The 24,592-nt window shown below is 56.3% G+C and overlaps 1 protein-coding gene across 50 annotated transcripts in view; it reads right to left on the bottom strand.

Annotated features, from left to right (window-relative positions):
• Positions 1-24,592, bottom strand: part of UNKL (unk like zinc finger) — a 68,065-nt gene that overhangs the window by 6,104 nt on the left and 37,369 nt on the right. For 13 of the 50 annotated variants that reach the window (XM_085017980.1, XM_085017995.1, XM_085017981.1 and 10 more), the window contains 4 exons: positions 16,864-16,948; positions 16,249-16,334; positions 11,097-11,159; positions 4,869-5,046 (listed from right to left, as the gene is read on the bottom strand). In XM_085017980.1, coding sequence (XP_084874106.1) covers positions 4,869-5,046; positions 11,097-11,159; positions 16,249-16,334; positions 16,864-16,948 — 412 coding nt within the window. Of the gene's footprint in view, positions 1-4,868; positions 5,047-11,096; positions 11,181-16,248; positions 16,374-16,863; positions 16,949-24,592 lie in introns of all 50 variants that reach the window. The other 37 variants (XM_085017969.1, XM_085017970.1, XM_085017990.1 and 34 more) reach the window with 5 other exon arrangements.

Here is a 24,592-nt window from a genome sequence, read left to right as displayed (position 1 = left end):
GCCGAGAGACATGCTTACTGCACTTGGCAAAACTGGGCGGGAGACAGGAGATTCTGAGGGGTCTGGAGCCGCATGCAAGTGGGGCAAACTTGGGGTCCAGCCCAGAGGGTGGCCCCGGCCCTTCCCCACCCAGACCAAAGGCCCATCCCTGGGAGGGCACCCTGGGAGGGATCCCACCGGATGCTGCTCCGGACCCTGAGCCTGTCTCCCTCCCTGTTTTGTCTCCGGCACTGCCTGTGGACCCGACCAGGTCCTGGCCCCGCTGCCCACGACGGCCAGGAGCACGGAGGAGCCTGGGCAACGCTGGCCGGGGGGGCCTCCCCCACTGCTGCCCACCCCGCAGGAGGAACCACCCCAGGGCCACTAGCACCAAGCACCTCGCAACAGGTGGCCACCCCCTCGCAGCCTGGGCCCCGAGGTGGAGGTCAAGGTGCAGAGAGCTGGGCTCCCTCCAAGGCTCCAGGGACCCTTTGTCCTGCCTCTTCTGCTTCTCACGGTGGTGGCGGGGAGAGCATCCTCGGCTTGGGGAAGCATCACCCCAGCTGCCTCTTTCCGCACGTGGCCCTCCCTCCGCGGGTCTGTGTCCCAACTGCCTCCTTCTGACACACCAGTCAGCCAATCGGGGCCCCTCCCAGCGACCTCACTTCACCTCAGTCACACCTGCAAAGGCTCCTTTCCAAATAAGGTCCCGTTCCTAGGTACAGGGTTGGGGCTGATCACATCTGAGCAAGGGGCATAATTTAACTGACAATGGAGACCACCTGGAGACACCCTACCCAGCCATGCTCTCTGGGCTGGGCTCTGGCACTTGAGTGGGCACCTCCCATAGACCTGGGGGCCCAGACCGCGCAGGGCCCTCCGCGGACCCACCTGCCTCCTGTCGCTGTGAGCCCTGCACAGCGGGTACAGCCTGCGGCTCCCACTTCCTCCCAAGTATGTGACCACAGGACCCGAGCGCCCCACAGCTCCTCACGCAAATCCACCCCGGGCCACCGACCCCCTTCTTCTTCCCCAGTTTCCATCTCACTCTCCAAACTGCCCCGGCCTGGTCCTCAAGCCCTAAACCCATCTGGTCACAGGCAGCCCTGGCCTCCGGTGTCCCTCTGTGTCTCTTCCCTCCTCTGGGCCCGCCCCCCTCCTGAACACATGGGGCTCCTGCAGTGCGAAGCTGCAGGGTCCCTCCCCCAGCATGGCCACTTAGGGAACTCTGCACACAGGTGCTGTGCAAAAGTTCCCCAGCTCCCTCCACACACACCCGGGAGGGCCCCGAGCTCCAGCCATCTCTGCAGGCTGTGCCGCCCCAAATCTGCTGTGTCCCAGGAGTGACTTTTCTGTGATGCCAACCCCTTCACGGCACCAGTCCTGCCTCCCAGAAACATGGCAGGCTGGTGGACACTTTCCAGCAGGACCCCTGCTGCCCCTGCAACCTGCCCAAGCAGCCTTCCCACCCAGCAATGGCTCCTCCTGTGTCAAAGCCACAATACTGCTGTGGGCTGCAGCCTGGCACAGCTCCTGTTAGCCCCACTAGTCCTGAGAAAATGCCTGCTCAGCCTCCAAAACCCTTCTCTACAGCACCCACCTGCTCCATTCCTGCATGTCGTCCAGACTGTGCAGGTTCAGCCCAGACTGTGCTGCTGCCAGACGTGCGGGCTCACCCGCTGAGGGCAGGCACCCTAACCCCCCTCCTGCACACCTGCCCTGCCGCTGCCTCTCTGCCTCCCTCTGTGGCCCCACATCTGCTCTGCTTGAGGTCTCCAATTGCTGTTGGGGACATAGCCCTTCACACCAGGAGTGGTGGAATCAGGGCAGAGGTGGTTAGCTTCAAAGCTGGCAGAGTTTTTTTTTAAGGGCTGCACCCACAGCATATAGAGGTTCCCAGACTAGGGGTCGAATTGGAGCCATAGACGCCAGCCTACACCACAGCCACAGCAAAGCTGGATCCTTAACCCAGTGACCAAGCCCAGGGACAGAACCCACATCCTCCTGGATACTAATTGGGTTCTTATTCCGCTGGGCCAGGAGAACTCCCGAGGAACATTTTGTGAATAACAAAGCACATGAAGCAGGATCAGCAAAGGGACGGCCAGAAAATGGGGGGGCCCTCTCTCACCCCAAAGGGAGGCACCTCATCCCACGCCCCACCCCCAGCCCATGACTCAGCATAAAGGGGCACCTGCTGCCCTGTCCCCCTCAGGTGCAGAGGGCACACAGTTCAAGGCCCAGCCCTCTGACAAACCACAGACTATCTAGGCTACAGGGTGGTTGCAGGGGCTCCCCGGAGGCATCATGGCCCACTTTTTTGCCGGCACTATTTCTTTTGTCCTACTACACACCTCGCTGTTGCCTGAGGTCAGACCCAGGTCTTCCAAGATGTTCTCACAAAGCAACATTGGACTTTTAACATTCAAGATCTCCGTGATCCAAGTTCTGTACACTGTGCCATCTGACCCAGAGCCCTCCTCACCAAAATGCCAAGAACTACCCAGGTGTTCATGAGAAATTAGCTGAAAGCTGCTGAGTAATAGTCCTGGCAGAGCTCAGTTCCTGACATGACACAGCACTTTCAAGGTGGCCAGATCGCCAGGGCCAGGAGACACACAAAGATAATGCAAACAGTAAGCAGAGTTAAGAGGCCAGAATGGGGAAGCCCTGACGTGGAGGTGCACCCCTGCACCCCCCCCCGGGGGGGGGGCCAGGATGCCCCCTGGTGGGCTGCTCCTCCCCGGACTAGAGGCTGGAAAAGCATCTGGCATAGCACTCAAGGCAGTTCTGAGTCTCCACTGTGCGGGCAGCGATGTGCAGCAAGACAAGGCACAAACCCCATCCTCCGCAGGGAGCGAGAGACCCACCTCGGTTACTGAGGCAGGCTTCCCTGGAGAAGCCCAGCTGGCGCCCCCGCAGGGAACCAGCAGCACCTCTGCAGCGCAGACTCCTGAAGAGAGAATGTTTCATGCAGCTCATTCCACAACCCCTAAAATCTCGGTAGTGATCCCTGGCTGTCACCTGGCCTGCGCCCTGGGACTGGTCAGTAGAGCTCAGGGAGGACGGGGCGCGGGGGTGGGTGGGGGATCGGTGCGGGGTGGAGCGCGAGAGAGAAGACGGGGAGACGCACCTCATCTGGGAGAGAAGTTGGCCCACCTGCGGAAGGGGATGGCCCGCCTGGGGTTAGGAGATGGCCCGCCTGCAGGGAGGGGATGGCCCGCCTGCAGGGAGGGGATGGCCCGCCTGCAGGGAGGGGATGGCCCGCCTGCAGGGAGGGGATGGCCCGCCTGGTGGAGGGGAAGGCGCACCTGGGTGAGGGGAGGGCGCACCTGGGGTGGGGAGAAGGTGCGCGACCCGATCTGCAGCTCCGGGAAGCGAAAACCCGCACCCCGACGGCGCGGGACTGACGATGCTGACTCACCGGCCGCCGCCCCGCGCCGCTGTGGCCGCCGCCACCACCGCCAATTCAAACGCAGCCCGCGCTGAGCCCGCCTCCCATGACACACATCCGACATCGCCCCGCCCCTTCCATGCCCCGCCCCGTGACGCAAGCCCCAAAGCCCCACCCCACCCGCCCCGAGACAGACGCCAACCGCATGCTGCCCCGCCCTGGCTCCGCCCCTCGCACCTGGCGGCTGCTGCTCGCGCGGGGTCCGCGGCGGCCCCCGTTCCCGAGGCTGCGCGCGCGCGTACGAGCCCCCCCGCAGGGCTTGTCACTTCCTCGGCGCAGCGAGGCCGCGGGCAGTGACACCGGGCTCAGGTCGTGTGCAAACGCTCGCGGGGCAGGGCTCCTTTGCTCAGGTAAAAAGAAAGGGGCGACCGGTCTCTGGGGCAAGTCCCCAGCCCTGCTGCTGGCCGGCAGCTCCTACGCTGCCCGGCGGCGGCAGAGGCTCAGGCTGCGCCCGCTCCGGTGAAACACGCCCAGTCCGATGCCGTGAGGGTCAGCATCAACAGGCCATGACCTCTGCCCTCAGCGGTCCCTTAGAGTCGGGTGCCCACAGCCCTCAGGTCCTTCCATCTCCCCGCCGTTTATCTAGTCTCGCTGCCCTCCCTCCGGGGTTGGAAATCTGCCCGTGGCTGCTGAGTCCACGGCCATCTGAGTTTTCCTTTTTAAAGCGAAAGTCTGGGAGCAGCAGGTGCTCATCTCAGAGTTCAGCCCTTCTACTCAGTAAGGATACAACCAGAAAGAAACTACAGGGAAAAACAATCCTGTCTACACCTGTTAGCCCAAAGTGGGTGGAGTGTGCACTCCGGGTTCCTAAGAGAGAAAGGCCAGCTAGGGTCCCCCTCCTGGGGCCAGAGGACAGGCAGTTCTGAGGCTCCTGTTACTTCCTGTAACTGAGGCTGGTATTACTGGGGTAGCCAGGTGCCCGCCACTCAGATGAGGCCTAAGGGGGCCCAGGGACCAGGATGGCCCGGCCATCTCACCACCAGCTCCACTCCTCCCTGCACTTTCATAAGAGCCCCAACCTCGGCTCTGAGCCCCCATCCAGCCACCAGACAGGTCCCCCAAGGGCCAAGGACCCCTCTGCAGCTGGCAGCGTGCCCACTGCCTTGTGACCTCATCCCTAACTCCCCACCCTCACCACTGTCCCCTCCTTCAGGTGCCCCTGCTGCCCCCCCCCCTCCATATCATTTCTCTGAAGCCTCCTGTTCCTGATAGATGGTCTCTGGGCTGGCTGGCACTGCCTATGCTGCCTTGCCTGGGGCCCATACAGCTGCCCTGCGGAGAGCTCCTCGCCCCTCTGCAACCGCAGGCTCCCAGCCTGGCAGGCATCTCCTGGACCACGAGCCATGCAGCCGAAGTGGCAGGTGACCGAGAAGGCCCGGGGCGGCAAGGGAAGGGCAAGGAGGCTCAGGGGGACAGGACCACAGGCTGGACTTACCTGGAACTGCCTCGACGGCACTGCCGGTGGGGTCAAGCGGGTGCGCACGGGCCGAGAGGGCAGGCAGAGCGGTGGGCGAGGAGCCGCCTGAGCCCGTGCTGGACGCCAGGCTGGACGCCACACTGGAACTCACGCTGGGAGCGAGTGGGTGAACCACAGCCAGTACCGCCAGGTGGCTCTGTGCAGAGACACAAGATGAGCCGGTGTCCTGCTGCGGGGACAGCAACATGACAGCAGCACAGTGACAGAGGACACACGGGGGAACAAAAACTCCAGAATCAAGACAGATAGGCTTGCCACCTTCTCTCTCCAGAACAAAACAAAGGAAGTCGACTACCTTTCCCGATATTCTAGGGGGGCTTCAAACGTCTGGTTCATTGCAATGACCAGGGGAGCAGAGTCACGAGCTGTCAATCACCAAGGGACGGGGACGAATGCATCCAGGGAGTTCCCATCTAATGAACTGCCCCGCAGAAAACGCCATTCAGAAGCACACATGGCCATGGAGAAACAACCCACCACAGCGCGAGCAGAGAGCTGGCGCTGCTTCCGAAAACACTGATGAGAGACTCCTCTGACCTCGCTACTCAACGGAAGAAAGAGACCAGGGCAGCTGACACTACCTCTATTCAAGAGGAAACCAACTGGCACAGCCTCGGATAAGCAGGCAGTCGTGTGGCGGGCGCTGTGCACAGAAAAGGATGCGATAAAAACGAAGCAGGCAGAGCTACAAAGTCAGACCACAGGGCTGCCCACACCAGGCACAGCCGTGTCTGAAATGCACTCGCCGGGTCCCTAGGAAATCAGGAGGCACAAGGTATCCTCAAGCAAAGTGCAATGTCCTCTGGGTTTTGCCTCAAAAGGTTAATGGGGCGGGGGGGAGCAGCTACAAGACCCAGTGCAGGAGGAGGGGCTCCGAGTGAAACCCCCGAAGGGGGATGGCACTGGACAGTTTGTAAGAGAGCAGGCTGGCACAGGCTGGCTCCTCTAGGGCAGCATCCCCGGCCCCGAGACCTCGGCGCTCACAGTCTCTGCCGGGTTAACAGAGGCTCGGTCAAGAGAGCCCCCGGGACGGCCCCCTGCGCCCCGAGGGCGCAGAGACCCCGGAACTGACTGCCCCTGCACATCTGAGGCCAAAACGTACAAACAGCAATGCAGCCAACACAAGTCTGGGGAGACTGTCCCCCAGCTCGCCCTGGCTCGGGCTCAGAGGTGGCCCAGCTGCTCCCCCACAGACTGTGGCCACAGGCCTTCCCCGTCCCTCCGTCTGTAGCCTGCACGCCATCCCCAGGCGAGGCGGACCCACAGGAACCACCCCCTCATGACAAACTCCACGCTCAGAGCCTGGCCAGTGTCCACTGTGACTCTATCCCGACAAAGTCACACTGCAGGAGTTCCTGTCGCGGCTCAGCAGTAACGAACCCGACTAGTATCCATGAGGACGTGCGTTCAATCCCTGGTCTCGCTCAGTGGGTTAAGAAGCCGGTGTTGCTGTGGCTGTGCTGTAGGTCACAGAGGCAGCTCTGATTCGACCCCTAGTGTGGGAACCTCCATGTGCTGAGGGCAGAGCCCCGAAAAGAAAAAGTCACCCTGCAGGAGCATGTGCCCCCTGAAGATACCAAATGACACTTTCCCCTGAAGATTGATGGCAGCTTCTTAGCTGGCCCTTTTCCTGCGGTCACGGTGGGCACAGACATGCCAGGATAGGTCGAGCATGGGGTCCTCCATCACCAGGGGAGCCAGACCCAACATTGCGAGGTGGGGGCCATGCCCCCGCCCATGCCAGCTTTGTCCGCCTGGCTTCCTTTTTTTCACGGTGACAAAGTGCTGTAACATAGCACGCCTCGCCTTAAGCGCTGTTACACGTACAGTCCAGCGGCGTTAAGCACGTTCACGGGGCTGTGCAGCCCTCACCGCCATCCTCTTTCTCATCCTCCCAGACCAAAACTCTGTCCTGTTAAACGCTGACTCCCCACTCCCCTCAGCCCCGGGACTCCCCCCTTCTCTTTTCTGTCTCTGTGACAATCGGACAGCTGCAGGGACCTCGTGCAAACAGGGTCACACAGGACGTGTCCTTTGGGTCTGGCTCACGGAGCATGAGGTCCCTGCCGCGGACTGAAGCTCTCCTCTGCCCAAATCCACATGTTCAAGCCCTAACCTCCTGGGTGCCTGCATCTGGAGAGCGAGCCTTCAAGGCGGCTGAGCTTAAACAAGGTCACAGGAGGGGGTCCTGACCTGATAGGTCGGCTGTCCTCCTGAGAAGAGGAAGAGACTCTGGGTGCCCAAGGAACAAAGAGGACACTCGGGCACATGGCGGGACTTGGCCACCTGCAAGCCAGGGGAGACTGCACCTGCCCACACCTCGATGTGAGACTTCCAGCTTCCAAAATTGTGAGAGAACAGATTTGCGGTATTTCAGCCCAGCCGGTCTAGTATTTTGTTGTGGCAGCCTGAGCTAATACAGTCTTCAGGGTTGACCCGTGTTGTAGCATGTGACAGAATTCCTTTTTTTTTTTTTTTTTTTTTGGCTTTTTGCCATTTCTTGGGCCGTTCCCGCAGCATATGGAGGTTCCCAGGCTAGGGGTTGAATCGGAGCTGTAGCCGCTGCCCCAGGCCAGAGCCACAGCAATGCGGGATCCAAGCCACGTCTGCAACCTACACCACAGCTCACGGCAATGCCGGATCCTTAACTCACAGAGCAAGGCCAGGGATCGAACCCACAACCTCATGGTTCCTAGTTGGATTCGTTAACCACTGCGCCACAACGGGAACTCCAGAATTCCTTCCTTTTTAAGGCTGGATCGTATTCCATTGTATGGACGGACCCCATCGTGCTTATCCACTCATCCACCAACAGGCACGCGAACTGCTCCCACCCTTCAGCTTTGTGAACAAGGCCGCTGTGATTGGAGATGTGCAAATACCCCTTCAAGGCATTGCTCCAGAAATGGGATTGCTAGATCAACAGCTGTGTGTGTGTGTGTGTGTGTGTGTGTGTGTATGTATGTATGTGTGTATATATATATATATATACATATATATATATATATATATATATATCTTTTTGCTTTTTCAGGGCTGTACCCGCGGCAAATCGAGGTTTCCAGGCTAGGGGTCCAATTGGAGCTAAAGCTGGTGCCCTACACCACAGCCACTGTGGATCCGAGCTGCATCTGTGACCCATACCATAGCTCACGGCAATGCCGAATCCTTAACCACGGAGCGAGGCCAGGGATTGAACCCACAAACGCATGGATCCTAGTCGGATTCGTTCTATTTTTAATTTTTCAAGGAACCACCACACTGCCCCATCTTACACTCCTCCCCGCTGTGCACAAGAGCTTCCGTTTCAATTTCTCCACATCCTTGCCAGCACCTGCTCTTCTGTGCTTTGTTTTTTCACGGTGGCCGGTCCCTCGTGGGCGTGCAGTGGCCCCTCACGGCGGATTTGGTTTGCGTTTCCCCCACTGGTGATTCTGCGCATCCCTCCCTGTGCGCTCAGCTGTGTATCTTCCTTGGAGAAGTGTCTACTCAAGGGCTTTGCCCACTTTTTCATAGAGTTGCTTGTTGTGCTGATGCTGAGCTGAAGAAGTTATGTTCTGAGGAGGAACCTTTACCAGACACATCATTTGCAGGCATTTTCCCAATTCCGTGAGCTGTCTTTTCACTCTGCGGACAATGTCCTCGGATGCGCACATCTTTGATTCTGGTGACGTCTAGTTGATCTATTTTCTCTTCTGCGGCCCAGGCTCCGGGTGCCGCATCTATGAAATCACCCAGATCGCACATCAGGAAGCTTCCCATCTGCCTGGTTGGGAGTGACAGGCTGGAGAAGAGCAACCTCCACGGCCAGAGACAGGCTCGTGTGCTGAGGACCTGGCGGTGACCTGGGGACTCCCCGGACTAGCAGCTCTGCGAGCCCGCGTGTTCCCTGAGACGCGAGCCCCCAAGACACTCAGGATCACGACTCCGCACACACGGACTGACCCTCCCCCCCAGGGGCCATGTGCTCCAGGGCCGACGGGCGTCACCACTGGCTGCCTCCCAGGGTAGGACGGGGCAAGTCCTGGGGGCTCCGTGGGCAGCACCTCCATGGTCCTGGAGCCTCGACTCTGCAGCGATGGCAGAGATGCAGTTCAGAGGCCACTGCCCTGGGCACTGCCCACCAAGTGTCGCTCACCCAGCGAGAGCAGGGGCTTCTAAGGAAGGGACCACCCAGGAAGGAAGATGAGAGTGGGGAGCGGGCTGGGCTAAGCAGCGAACTGGGCAGCCTGTGCTCCCCACCGGACGCAGTGATTGAGGCCCCGGAAACAAGGGCCGTGCTGGGGCCCAGGGGCACAGTCTTGCAGCCGACCCCGGGAGAGGGACGCAGCCAGCACTGGCCGGAGCAGATGGCGCCCACATGCAGGGTAGCGGTCCCCAGAGTGGCCTCTGAGCACCACTGGTCCATGAGAGCCACCGTGCTGGCCTCGGAGTCACCTGTCCCCGGGCATGCCAGTCAGCCCTTCAAATGGAGCAGGACCCTTGGGGGTCTTAGGGGAAACGCCCAGACCTGCTGACCTGGGCTGGGGGTCCTGAGAGCTGGCTTTCCAATGCTGCTCCCCTAGGGCCCCCTCCCCCGGAGCCCAGCTTTGGGACGGGACAGAGGGGGCTCGGGGCGCAGGCGAGAGGCAGCTTGTGGAGGCACTTGGCCAGCCCACTTGCAGCGCCCGAGGACCGGGGGCTGCTCGCACCCAGGGAACTGCCCTGTGTGCCTGAGGCGGCGTGGGGTCCCATCCGCGGCTCGGGGAGCTCGCCCACCCCACTCCTTTCCTGGCCATTATTCCTCGGCCCTGAAACCACAGCCACGTGCCCTCTTGACTGTGCTACTGTTACCCTTTCACCCTCAGGTTCTTTTCCTGCCTTTTTTGTCTTTTTAGGGCTGAACCTGCGACATATGGAGGTTTCCAGGCTAGGGGTCAAATCAGAGCTGCAGCTGCCAGTCTACGCCACAGCCACAGCCACACCAGATCCAAGCTGCCTCTGCAACCTACACCACAGCTCATGGCCACACCAGATCCTTAACCCACTGAGCGAGGCCAGGGATCGAACCTGCATCCTCATGGATACTAGTCAGGTTCATTAACACTGAGCCACAACGGGAGCTCCCCATTTCACATTCTTAATGCACAACTTCTCAATTTCAATCTCTTAAAAAAAGAATCACAAGGTAACCAGGTTGTATTTTTACTCTGAACCAACCTACTCATGTCAAAATGTGCTTCAGAGGCGCCTGAAGAAGAAAAGTGCCCCCAAATCCCCCAGGGGCGCCAGAAAACCGCACGAAGAGGAACCACAAGGATCTGCCTACTTGGGAATTTAACACAAAGCTCAGAGCAGAGAGCAGTGACAACCAGCCGAGGGCGGGCACTGCCGAGCCGGCGGGCCCAGTCTGCCAAGGCATGGATGTCTCTCTCCGCCTCTTCACAGAGGCCACGTGTGCTCAGGGCACCAGCGTCCAGGAAAGCCACCTGTCCCCCCGAACAGCTCGGTTTTACCAGCAGACGGGCAGCCGGTGGGGCAGAACAGAGACAAAGGGCCCCACTCGCAGGGGCCTGGGCGGGTCACAGAGGGAGCCCTCGGCGCCTCCTGCGAAGGCGAAAGAACGCACTGGCCACCTGCCACCTCAGGTGTGACCCGGGAGAGGGAGACCGAGCCGTGTTCAGCTGTGACCCCAGAACTCGGGGTCCTGACCCGCGGGACCTCGCCTGCCGTCAGGGTCTCTACTGAGGCGTCGCGTGAGGACCAGGTTGTTCGGGTGGGTCCTGACCAACAGGACGGACGTCCGGACAGAAAGGGGGCGTCGGGACACAGAGGGGAGGGAAGACGACCCGGAGAGACGGGCTGCGGGCGGGATGGAGGCCCTGCGGGGAACCGGCCCTTCGGCCACCCGACCTCACGCTTGGCTCCAGGCTGAGTGGACCTCCGTCAGTGCTTCCCTGCGAAGCAAGCTTTTAAGAGCTTTTGGTTTTGTGGTTTTCAAGGTATGACACGTGGTTTACAACGTTACACAGGACACGGAAGAGACGGCTTCAGGGCGGAAAGAACAGGCTGCGTCACAGAGAAGGGTAAGCACAGCCCGGGGCGGGGCGGGCAGGCGGGGGGACCCCGGCGGGAGGCATTTAAGGCAGGCAGGCAGGCGGTGAGGTCCGGCTGCACAGGGCACGCGACATCTCGACGCAGGGCTACCTGCTTACTGTCCTGCTCGCTGGCTTTCTGGCTGCCTTCGGCAGGTGAGTCTCTCCACTTGGTCTGCAACACAAAAAGCACTGGCTGTTGGAAGAAAAAGCAGCTTATTAAAAACACACACAGACACCTCAGCTTGGCTCCAAAGACAGAAAACAGCACGGACTTCAGTCTCGGGAAACACAAGAGGCTTTCAAACCTGCTGCCTCTGGTCCGTGTTCCTGGACTCCGTTTCCTACCCCCGACGTGGGGCTTTGCCCTCCTGGCTGGTCTGTGTCTCTCTGACCCACGGGGACGAACCCCAGACACAGCCCCCCGGGCAGGGCTGCAGCCGGGGAAACCTGGGGAGCCCCGCACCTGCGTGCGGCAAAGGATCACTTCCTGGAAGACCATTTCTGCCTTCCCCTCCAGAACCTCCAGAAGGTTCCCCCACGAGAAATAGAACAGACCAACCCCAGAGAACTCTAGTCGCCCAGGATGCTGCAGGAGGCCGAGCTGCGGCACAAACTCAATGGACTGGCACTCATCTCCCATTATGCCCCACGTCCGCATCTTCCGGCGGGAGCAATCCCTTTTATCCTGCCACTTCTCAACAAGTTAATGCTCTTTGTCAAAAGCGTAAATAACCCCCAGGTCTGGCCTCCAAATGCCTAAGTGAGAAAGCTTTTCTCCTGGAAATCTGTCTTTGGTCGATTTAATTTGCAGGACCCCAGACACCGAACCTGAAAGGGTAGCAGGGACATCTTTTGTTTGTTTGTTGGTTTGTTGAGGGCTGTACCTGCGGCACATGCAAGTTCCCAGGTCTACACCAGAGCCACAGCGATGCAGGACCCGAGCCTCATCTGTTACCTACACCGCAGCCTGCGGCCATGCCAAATCCTTAACCCACTGAGTGAGGCCAGGGATCGAACCACATCCTCATGTGTACTAGTCCAGTTACAGCTGAGCCGCAAGGGAACTCCAGCCAGAAGGAACATTCTCCCCCCTCTGCTGCACGTGGGAAAATCCTGGCTGAGAAGCCAGCGGAGGGCAGAGAAGAATCGATGTCCCCATCAGCCCTGCCGACCGGGGCCCCTTCCTCCTGCCCAACGCCCAATGCGCGCTCAACCCCGAGGCCATCCGGTATCTCTGGTTTCCTTACATTCCTTTCACCCAGAAGTGACCCCCACCCCCCAACATGGGTGACGGCCTCCAAAGGCCCTTACAGACCCCTGAGACCCTCCCTCTAAGGAGAAGCTGTGCTGTAAGACAGCTCTGCTCGCCTCTCGGATGAAGTCCCAGCCCGGGCAGGCCCCAGAGCTCCTGAGAGGGTCCCAACCCTCGTCCCTCCTGCTTCGGCCCTGGGCCTGCCCCTGCGGCGTCCGCAACCCCCCACCACACAGGAGCGTGCAGGAAGCAGCAGGTGTGCTGCACAGGCACCAGAACCTGCTGGAAGGGGCAGAGGGGCGGTGGGAGCAGCTTGCCCGGGCAGAGCATGGCACGCTCTCTCACAGTTCCCTCTGCCGTCAGAGGATGGAGACCCAGCAAGCAGGGAAAGGACACGGCCCTCTATGCCTCGCCCTGCCTTAAAACACGGAAACAGCTTGTTGAGAGCAGCAGGATCCCTGCTGGGCTCCCACAGTCTCCAAATACTCCAGCTGACACAATCCCAGAGGGTCACAGTCAAACCAAATGCCCCCAAGCCCCGGACCAGAGGCAGCCTGAGCTGACCCCAGCGCCTCAGGTCCCACAGGCTCCTTGGATGCTCAAAGTCCCTCTGGGCCTCCGCTGAAAACATCAGGAAAGACGAGCGTGTTCCGACGTCTTGGTCCCCCAGGAGAGCGCTGGATGGTGCGCACTGATATTGTGCTTGACTTTTTTTCTGGTTCTTTTTTGGCTGCCCTGCAGCACATGGAGTTCCTGGGCCAGGGATGAGATTCGATGACGACGTGAGCCACAGCTGTGGCAACGCCAGATCCTTAACCGACCACGCCAGGCCAGGGATCAAACCTGCATCCCGCTGCTCCAGAGATGCTGCCAATTCTGCTGCTTCTGTTGTGCCACGGCGGGAGCCCCCAGCCTGAATTTTTTTTAAATGGACTCCTTGTAATAGAGAACAAACCTGATTCTAAATGGGATGTTTCTTTTACTTTTGCCTTTGTGTTCTGCTGCTTTTGCTACACATTAATCACGAAGAGAAAGGTGCCTGTAGCCTGAACCTCCTAAGGCTCCATTCTTTAAGGCCTAACGCTCTTCCACGCGCAGAGACAGAAAGGTGCAGAACGGGGCCTACCGCTTGTCCTACCGGAGGATCACTGCGACCAGACAGGCAGACAGCTGCGAGGACGGAGGATTCCAAGAAATCTGCAATAGCCAACCCCACCTCGCCCCCTTGCAGTATAGAAGAAGCCCGAATTCTACCTCCATTCGTCGGGACACTGGTCCACCAGCTTCTGGGGCTGCTGGATTTCCACATAAAGTCGCTCTTTCTTGCCCCAACAAGAAAATGTCTTTCGAATCACTGGCCTGTGGTGCGGCGAGCGGCAGGAGCCTGGACTCGGCAGTTGCTTCTCGGAGGATTTCAACTTCTTCCCCCGAAAGTTCCAGACCTAGCTGCTGTTCACATGAAAACGGTTACCCTGGCACACCACGAGCCCCACTTCAGGGGGACCAAGGACCTGTGCTGGGCGAATCCAGGCGCGGTCCCCCTCAAGCAGCTGCGGGGCTGGGCCTGCTCCCCACCTCACGGGAGGCATCCGGGATGTCCGCAGCCAGATACAGCGGCAGCCCTGCAGGAAGGCGGTTCAAGTCACGGCAGAGGAAGGGTGATGCACACCCCTGGGGTCGGCGCGGAGCCCCCGGCTGAGGGCACAGTCCCACGAGACACGAGACTCGCCTGCACTGCGCACGCCGCCCCCCGTTCCAACGCAGCGCCCAGGCTTCTGACTGGCCAGCTGTCAACCCGGGTCTGCATGACGCCCTCATCAGCTCCCACCGTTTTCCAGAACAGCTCACAGAACTCAGGCCGACACACAGCTACGTTCGCTGGTGCATCACGCGATGCGGCTGGGACAAAGGACGCAGGTAGCCAGCCAGACAGAGGCGCACTTCGGGCGAGGTCCGGCATGGTCCTGAGCACGCGAGCTTCCGTCCCAGGGAGCTGGGCCCCCAGCCCAGCCCGCATGTAGAGCTGTCCGCCGACCTGGACGCTCTCCAAACCTCCTATTTAATAGAGCTTTTTAGGAAGACTCATCGGTCAACCCACAACCGACGGATTCTCGACCCAGCCCCGCCCTCCCTGCCAGGCTTCCTGCCAGGAGCCGCCACGGGAGCAAAAGAGCACTGAGCAGTTGGAGGCCTGTGTCGAGACCCGGGCACAGAGACCAACATACCCACGCTCTGTGATTTCATCACGCGTGTCTAGTGAGGCTGCCAGCAGGGGACGGGGAGTGGCCAATTCTGGCCGCACGGAGGAGAGGGGGCTGCCCACGGCGACGCAGGCCCAAGGCCGGTGCACACGGGGAGGACGCCGAGTCCCTCTCCCCAGTTGTGAAGGAGGAATTCAAAGCCAAGACAGACTCCTCGAACCCAGGACCACATCTACAGGCGAGGACACCCCTCGGGGTGCAGGTGGGGGAGGATGTATGGCGAGGGTCGCGGTTTGTATGTTCACCCCACCCTCTACACTGAGAAGCAGCAGCGGGAACTCACCACAGGAGCCCGCACAAATGAAGATTCTCATGGGGAGGGGCAGGGCCGACCCACAGAGAACAAGAAACCTCCCCTCCCTGGCACACAACACCCACCCCACCTTCTCGTCCAGGCCCCCAGGGACCCTGCCGGGCCCTCCCCCAGAGGCTGTGCAACCAGAGACCCAAGGGAGACGGACCAGACCAAGGGCTCCCGATCGGCCACAGGTGCCTGCACGCAGCTGGAGCCGAACACCAAGCAGGCAAGGGCTGACCGCGCACAGGGCCCACAGTTGAGAGCTGGCCCCACTCGGATGTTTCATTTCTTTTTTTCTTTTTCTTGTTTTTTTTTTTTAAATTGAGGTGAGCATAACCTTTTAAAAGTGAAGGATTCAGTGGCATTGAGCGCGTGCACAGGGCTGTGTGAGGCCCGCCTCTATCCAGCCCCACACCCACACAGGAAACTTCCCAGGAGCTCAGAGGGCTGGCCGCCCCTCCCCCAGCCCTGGCACCCACTGCCCTGCACCCACTGCGAGTCCTGCATGGTAACTTTTAAGTGGCAAAATAACGACAAGACGACAAAAGACTATCCTGCTGCAGGCCCAGCAGCCCTGGTGCCTCTTGCAGGATCCCAGGTCCTCCGTCCACACCCTGGTTGCTGCCTCATCACCCTCAGCGGGAGCCGCATCGGTGTCCCTCTGACCACTGCCTGAAGCCATGGCCATCACAGCCCTGGGAGCCATCAAGTAGGTGAGGAAGGGCGGGGGCCTGACCCTGCCGAGCGCTGCCGCCACCCGCCCCATGCCCCCTGTGCGGGAGCAGTGATGACATGTGTGCCTGGTGGTACTCTGCTGAGCAAATCCCACCTAGACTGTGCTCACCTTCCCCAGCCTTTTCTTTGAAAAAAGTACCAAGTGAAAACACAGTCAGGAGGGGAAATGCCTGAGTTTCTTCCAGTTTCCTTCCTAGGACTAATCCCAGGAGGCCAGCTCCTTGGTGACACCAGCAGGACAGATAAAACCACGGGTGATGAGAAGGGTCGTCTTTGGAGATGAAAGGCGGACCTGAGGACCCACCACCACACAGGGGGCTGGGGAGGACACGGGACGGGGCCTCCCCCACCGTGCCCTCACCTGACTGGGCACAAGAGTCCTAACTCATGAGACCCCTACCTGGGTCTGCCCGCATAGCCTCACTGGGGACCGTCTGGCCTGGCCCGGCCTGCCCTGTGGGGGCCCCACTGACTCTGGGCCCTGCCTCACACTCAGCCCTGCACACGGCCGACAGGTGCAAGGCTGGCAAAGGCCAGGCCGGGCCAGTGCACCGGGCCAGGGCTTCTCTAGGCTTTTCTCCAACTAAGGAGCCTCCAACCCTGCGGGCAGACCGCCTCCAACCATGTGTCTAGAGATCACGACCCCCCACGGACCTAAGAGCTGGGTTCAACCCAGCAGCAGAGTGGGCGCCTCCCTGGGGTGCCAACCACTTACGTGTCCGGGCTGCCCGCTGGGGGCCGCGGGGCCGCTGACGGAGGCGAGGTCTCGGCAGCCCCAGTCGCTGGCTGTCCCAAGGCTCTCTGCCGAGAAAGGGGGCAGTGGGCTTGGAGTGGCTGCGGCTGGTGACAGAACCACGGGCGCAGAGGCACCGGTTAAAGGAAACCAAAGATTGGGGCTGGGAGGGCAGTGGGGGGCCGACCAGGGCGGCTGGACCCGCGGGACCTGCCCGGGACCCGCCCATCTCCCGGTGCCAATCCTGACACTCAAAACAGCAGAAAACAATGGCAAATTTCAACTGGACAAGCTGCCCCCCAACCCCTAGTTAAAATTAAAACAGGAGCAAAATAAGAGTTTGCAGCTGTGCTCCTAAGAACTGGACCCCGAACTCGAAAGCTTTAAGAGGAAGCACTTGGGAACAGTGAGAAAGGGCCGTGTCTGTGCATTCCTGTCACCAAGGCCATCTCTGCCTTCGGGGCATTTCATGGACCCATCTGGCCATCAAGACCCCCCCACCCCGAGCCTGGCCGCAGCACTCGGGACCACGAGCTCCCAGGACCGCCCTGACACCGGCCCTGACCCTCCCAGCTGCTCCGGGATGGAGGTACTCACTTTCCACGTGTGCGAAGGCACAGAAAGGGCCCCGAGGGCAGTACCCAGTTTGGCGCATGTCGTTGCACTTGGTAGATTTGTAGATCTAGGAAAAATAAAGCGACACAGAGAGGCTGGACTGGAAACCTGGCTGGTCCCCATGCAGAGAACTAGGAATGAAATCAGAACAGAGTCTCCTGGAAAAGGGGTGGGGAGGCTGCATACCCACCCCCCCGCCCCTCTCTCCCCTGCGGTCGGGGGCACCCTGGCCTGCAAAGGGCTGGTCAGCCTGGGGAGCACTCTGGGCCCAAGGCCACCCCTGCAGCATCTGTCCCTGAAACCACACACCAAGTCAACTTGTCCCCTTGGCATTTCCCGAAAGATGCACCTGATTCAGTTCCTGGTATACAGCAGGTGCTCAAGAGATGCCTGCTGAGCGCCACATGCGTATGCTCCACAACCGGACCTGAGGCTGCTTCACGGGGGTCTGGCTCCCGCAGCACAGCCCGCCCAGGAGGGACCACAGCCCCAGATGCCCTCGCAGCCTCTGCCCAGATCCCAAATCACCCCTGCCACCCAGCCCCTCCCCGCCAGAGATGCCACTCACTCTCCGTCGCTCTTCGACTATCGCCTGAGCGCCTGCACGGAGGTGTTTTTTTTTGTTTCTTTTTTGTTTTTTCGGTCTTTTTAGGGCTGCACGCATGGCATAAGGAAGTTCCTAGGCTAGGGGTCAAATTGGAGCTGCAGCTGCTGGCCTACACCACAGCCACAGCAACGCCAGATCCAAGCCACATCTGCGATGTACATCAGAGCTCACAGCAATGCCGGATCCTTAACCCACTGAGTGAGGCCAGGGATTGAACCCATGTTCTCCTGGATACTAGTTGGGTTCCTTACCACCGAGCCACAATGGTAACTCGCTGCACAGAATATTTAAGGGCTACAAACATAAGCAATTTCAAAAGGTTTCCAACTTAGAACTAAATATATGAGGAGGCTGTGTCATTTTATGTGCATTTCAAAGCAGACGACCTCTCAACAGAATACGCAGTCAGGGAAAGAAAAAGCCCAGACTTTTAGACCAGGTCCCCCTTGGCGTAGCTGCGTGCTCCTTCACTGCAGCGCCCGGCTCCTAACTTCCCTGTATCTTGTCTTGCTGGAGCCTGAGTTGACACATGTGTGCACACAGTGTGTGCACGAACACACACCCAGACACGCTGGAGATGAGGCGAGGTGGGAGGCTCAGGTGGCCCGGCTGCTGTAAACGTCACGGTAGTCCTGACGCAGCACCAGGCTCACAGCTGGAGGTCAGAGGTGCTTTTTATCTTCTCTATTAAATGTCACGGCTGGGAGTTCCTATCGTGGCTCGGTGGTTAACAAACCCGACTAGTAACCATGGAGTTGTGGGTTCAATCCCTGGCCTCGCTCAGTGGGTTGAGGAACCGGCACTGCCGTGAGCTGTAGTGTAGGTCACAGATGCGGCTTGGATCCCGTGTTGCTGTGGCTGTGGTGTAGGCGGGCAGCTACAGCTCCGATTCAACCCCTAGCCTGGGAACCTCCATATGCCACAGGTGCAGCCCTAAAAAAAAAAAAAAAGAAAAAAAAAGTCATGGCTGAAATACTCACATGACACAAAGAACAAACTCAGGGAGTTCCCCTTATGGCTCAGGGGTAAGAATCTGACTACTATCCATGAGGATGTGGGTTCAATCAATCCCTGGCCTCTCTCAGCAAGTTAAGGATCTGGTGTTGCCGTGACCTGTGGTGTAGGTCGCAAACCCGGCTCAGATTCTACATCACTGTGACTGTGGTATAAGCTGGCAGCTGCAGGTCCATTTCGACCCCTAGCCTGGGAACCTGCATAAGCTGCAGGTGTGGTCCTTTAAAAATAAAAAAATAAAAAAAACAGCTAAAGTTCAATTTCACTAGTACCCATGGGTTTTAAGTCCCAAGTCTGTAGGGACGCAGCACCCATGAAAAGAAGGCTGTCTGTTTCAGATATCCCTGGGAGGAAACCGCTAGACATGCAGCAGGAACGAGAGAAGGGTCCAGGCTAGGGCATGGCCGGCAGGAGAGATGGGAACGTGTCTTTCAGCATTTTCAGGGGATTATGATGGAGGAGCAGAAGAACAGGTGCTCAGCTTCTCTCATGAAAACAACAAAACTACAACCAACTGTGGAACAACCTTCAGCGAAATAGACTGCAAACTACCAAAAAAGATGTCCTGCCTCAGAAGACAGAGGAGGCTGCACTGAGACGCAGGAGGGGCGAGGATGTGACAGAAGCAACCCCCTTCCTGCCGGGTGGGCGGCCCACAGACGGGAAAGTAACTGCATGGCACACGCTCACCCACAGGAGGGAGAGTTCCAAGCCCCATCCATTTGTAAACGCCACGACAAACACAAGGAACAGCAGAAGGACAAATACGAAGGTTTAAAAGGACATCGGAGTCATAAAATGTGGAAAAAGAAGGGAAGAAAATCTAGACTTTTTTTTAGCATCTGCTTGAGCCTATGCGACAGTCAGGCTAAAGCACGCGGATCGAGGAAGGAGTTAACATACCGGAAAAACAGGGCAACCACAAATCAAAAGAAAACAATACATTCACGAAAACTGCAGAGGACTCGGGCATAAAATGAAAGGAAACCCTCCAACCAGAGAAAGGATGGTCAAGTGGAATCTTTTGGGGATGAAGACGGTGGAGCAGAAGGACTGGAGCTCACCTTCTCGCACGAAAGCAACGAAACTACAACCAGCTGCCGAACGACTTAAATAGAACAGACCGCAAACTATCAAAAAAGATATCCTGGAGTTCCCATTGTGGCCCAGGGGAAACGAATCCAACTAGGAACCATGAGGCTGTAGGTTTGATTCCCAGCCTCGCTCAGTGGGTTAAGAATCCAGTGTTGCCGCGAACTGTGGTATAGGTCGCAGACGTGGCTCGGATCTGGTGTTGCTGTGACTGTGGTGAGGCCGGCAGCTGTAGCTCCAATTCGACCCCTGGCCTGAGAACCTCCATATGCCCAGGTGCAGCCCTAAAAAGACAAAAGCCAAAAAAAAAAAAAAAAAAAAAAGATATCCTACTCCAAAAAACAAAGAGGAGGCCTCATAAAGACAGGAGGAGGGGTGATTATGTGATATAAACAATCCCAACCCTGCCAGGTAGGCAGCCCGCAGACTGCAAAGTAACTGTCGCAGAGGCTCACCCACAAGAGCGAGAGTTCTGAGCCCCACATCAGGTTCCCATGCCTGGAGATCCGGCGTCGGGAGGAGGAGCCCCTGGAGCATTTGGCCTTGAGAGCCAGTGGAGGAAGAACACTGGAGTCAAAGGTCTCGGGAACAGTCATCAGCGTGACCTCCTCTAGAGGGGGCCGTTTTGGAAAAGTCTAGCCCCACCCATTTATGGCCGAGAAACCCCAGGCCAGACAACAAACCAGGTGGGAACACAGCCCCATCCATCAGCAAACAGGCTGCCTAAAGACCCCCCAGGCACAGAGCCACCTCTAATCCCATCCAGAGACAGAGCCCCACCCACCAGAGGGACAGGAATCAGCTCCATCCACCAGGGGGCAGGCGGCAGCCCCTCCCTTCAGGAAGCCTGCAGCAAGCCCCCCCACCAACTTCAGCCACAAGGGGGGCCGACACCAGAAGCAAGAGAGGTGACAACCCCATTGTTGGCAAAAAGGAGAGCGCACCCAAAATCTATACACAGTGAAAAGGCAGAGAATTGTGACTGAGCTAAGAGAACAAACCCCCCCCTCAAGAAAAACAACTAAGTGATCTGGAGATCACTGACCTCCATGAAAAAGACTTTAGACTGATGGTCATAAAGATGATTCAAGACCTTGGAAATTAACTGGAGGCAAAGATTGATAAATTATAACAAACACTGTGCAAAGACATAGAAGATTTAAGGATTAAGCAAGAAGAGATGCAAAACACAGTAAGTGAAATAAAAAAAAAATACACTAGAAGGAACCAACAGCATAATACAGGAAGCAGAAGAACAAATAAGTGAGATGGAAGACAGATTAGCAGAAATCGTGGATGCGGAAGAAAAAAGACTGAAAAGAAGTGAAGACAGTCTAAGAGAACTCTGGGACAGTATTAAACGCACCCGCATCTGTCGTCAAAAGGAGGAGAGAGAGAGAAGGGGCCAAAGGAAGCATTTAAAGAGATAATAGCCAACGCTTCCCTACCATGGGAAAGGAATCCCTCACTCGAATGCAAGAAGCACAACAAGTACCATATAAAATATATTCATCAAACGGAACAAAATTAAAGACAAAGAAAAAATACTGAAAGTGGCTAGGGAAAAACAAACAACATACACAGAACCGATAAGGTTCTCGGCAGATGTTTCAGCAGAAACTGTGAAGGTCAGAAGGGAGGGGCATGCTATACTTAACATGATGCAAGGAAAAAACCTCCAACCAAGATGACTCTACCCAGCACGGCTCTCATTCAGATTTGAAGGAGAAATCCAAAGCTTTCAAGACAAGCAAAAGCTAAGAGAATTCAGCATCACAAAACCAGCTTTACAACAAATACTAAAGGAACGTCTCCAGGTGGAAAAGAAAAGGCCACAACTAGAAACAAAAACAATACAAATGACGAGGCTCCCCAGCGAAGTCACACAGACAGTAAAGGCGGGAAGTCATCCCCACACAGACACGCCACCAAAACCGGAAATCCTGAGACAAGGAGGGTACAAACGCAGGAAGCTGGAGATGTACCTGCAGTTAAGAGACCAACAACTGAAAATAATCATATATATCTACATATATCATATATATATTCCTATATCAAAATTTCATGGAAGAGTTCCCGCCGTGGCACAGTGGTTGACCAATCTGACTAGGAACCATGAGGTTGCAGGTTTGGTCCCTGGCCTTGCTCAGTGGGTTAAGGATCTGGTGTGGCTGTGAGCTGTGGTGTAGGTTGCAGACGCAGCTCGGATCCCGCGTTGCTGTGGCTCTGGCGTAGGCCAGTGGCTACAGCTCTGATTCAACCCCTAGCCTGGGAACCTCCATATGCTGCGGGAGCAGCCCTAGAAAAGGCCAAAAAAAAAAAAAATCATGGAAACTGCAAACCAAAAATCTATATAAGATACACACACAAATAAGAAAAAGCAATCCAAACACAACACTAAAGACAGTCATCACACATGCACCCGCATGTTCACTGCAGCCCTATTCACAACAGCCAGGACATGGGAACAACCCAAATGTCCATCAACAGATGAATGGATTCGGAAGATGGGGTATATATACACAAAGGAATACTACTCAGCCATAAAAGACAATGACATAATGCCATTTGCAGCAACATGGATGGAACTAGAGATTCTCATACTGAGTGAAATGAGCCAGAAAGACAAAGACAAATACCATATGATATCACTTATAACTGGAATCTAATATCCAGCACAAATGAACATCTCCACAGAGAAGAAAATCATGGACTTGGGAAACACACTTGTGGCTGCCCGACAGGAGAGGGAGGGGGGGGGAGGGATCGGGAGCTTGGGCTTATCAGACACAATTTAGAGTAGATTTACAAGGAGATCCTGCTGAGTAGCATTGAGAACTATGTCTAGATACTCATGTTGCAACAGAACAAAGGGTGGGGGAAAAAATGTAATGTATACATGTAAGGATAACTTGATCCCCTTGCTATACAGTGGGAAAAAATAAAAAAATAGATAAAAATAAAATGATAAAAGTGAGGAAAAAAAAAAGGAAAGAAAAGAGAATCATGGACTTGGAGAATAGACTTGTGGTTGCCTAGGGGGAGGGGAGGGATGGGAGGATGGGAAGCTTGGGGTTAACAGATGCAAACTATTTCCTTTGGAAGGGATTAAGAATGAGGTCCTGCTGTGTAGCGCTGGGAACCATGTCTGGTCACTTATGATGGAGCACAACAATGGGAGAAAATAGAGTGTGTACATGTACATGTAACTGGATGGCCATGCTGCAGAGTAGAAAAAAACTGTATTGGGGAAATAAAAAACAGTTAAGATTATTTAAAAAAATGTGTTAATAAAAATATATATAATGTCAAAAAAAAAGTCATCAAACCACAATAGAACAAGGGAAGAAAAAAGACCAACAAAAACAAATCCAAAACAATTAATAAAATGGCAGTAAAAACATACATATCAAACATTGCCTTAAATGTAAGTGCACCAAATGCTGCATCCAAAAGACAGAGACTGGCTGGATGGATATAACAAGACCCATAGACATGCTGCCTTCAACAGACCCACTTCAGTTCTAGGTACATGTAACAAACTGAAAGTGAGAGGATGGACGAAAATATTCCATGCAAATGGAAATCAAAAGAAAGCTGGAGTAGCAATACTCATATCAGACAAAACTGATTTTAAAACAAAGAATATTATAAGAGACAAAGAAGGACACTGCACAATGATCAAAGGATCAATCCAAGAAGACATAGCAATTGTAAACATATATGCACTGACCACAGGATCAACTCAGTGTATAAGGCAACTGCTGACAACCTTAAAAAGAGATACTGAGAGTAGTATAGTAATATCAGGAGATTTTAACACCCCCCCTTAGAGCAATGGACAGATCATCCAGCCAGAAAATGAACAAGGAAACTCAGGCCTTAAATGATGCATTAGACCAGAGGGACTTAATCAGATGTTTATAGAGCATTCCATCCAAAAGCAGCAGAATATGCATTCTTCTCAAGTGCACACAGAACACTCTCTAGGTAGATGACACTCCGGGCAACAAACCAAGCCTTGGTAAATTTAAGAAAACTGAAATCATACCAAGCATCTTTTCTGACAACACTGTAAGACTAGAAACCAACAATGACCAAAAAAAATGCAAGAAATACAAACTCATAGATGGGATTAAGATGGCAGAATAGAAGGACTGGAGCTCAACTTCTCTCCTAAAAACAACAAAATTCACAACTAAATAGATTCTCCACCCAAATAGATCAGAGACCTTAAAAAAGATACCCTACTCCAGAAGAAAAAGAGGAGGACACATCAAGAGGTAGGAGGGGTGATTTCGTGATATAAACAACCCCATACCTCCTGGGTGGGAAGCCCCGCAGACTGGAAACTAACTGGTTCACAGAGACTCGCCTACAGGAGTGAGAGTTCTGAGCCACACATCAAACTCTCAAGTGTGGGGATCTGGCACAGGGAGAAAGAGCCCCGGAGCATCTGGCACTGAAGGCCAGTGGGGCTTGTGCACAGGAGCTCCACGGGACTGGGGGAAACGGAGACCCCATTCTTAAAAGGTGCACACAGACTTTCACATGCACTGGGTCCCAAGGCAGAGTGAGGTCTCCATAGGAATCTGGGTCAAACCTGACTGCAGTTCTTGGAGGATATCCTGGGAAAACAGGGGTGAATGTAGCTTGTTTTAAGGGAAGGACATTGAAAGCAAAGCTCTCGGGAATATTCAGCAGCTGCCTTTCTCTGGAGGTGGCCATTTTGGGAAAATCTGGCCCCACCCATCAGTCAGCACTGAGAAGCCCCAGGGCAAACAACAATCCAGGTGGGATCACAGCCCCACCCCCTCAGTACACAGGCTCCCTAAAGACCCCTCAGGCACACAGCTGCCTCTAATCCCATCCAGAGACTAAGCCCCACCCACCAGAGGGATTAGAATCGGCTCCACCTACCAGAGGGCAGGATCAGCCCCTCCCATCAGGAAGCCTACAGCAAGCCCCCCCATACTGACTTCAGCCACAGGGGAGCGG

The sequence above is a fragment of the Sus scrofa genome, chromosome 3 (assembly GCF_054392235.1).
Source record: "Sus scrofa isolate SSC_HxYL_T2T_F1_AM1 chromosome 3, Sscrofa_HxYL_maternal_Yorkshire_Landrace_v2.0, whole genome shotgun sequence".
Lineage (NCBI taxonomy): Eukaryota > Metazoa > Chordata > Mammalia > Artiodactyla > Suidae > Sus > Sus scrofa.
This window is presented reverse-complemented; position numbering and strand designations above follow the sequence as displayed.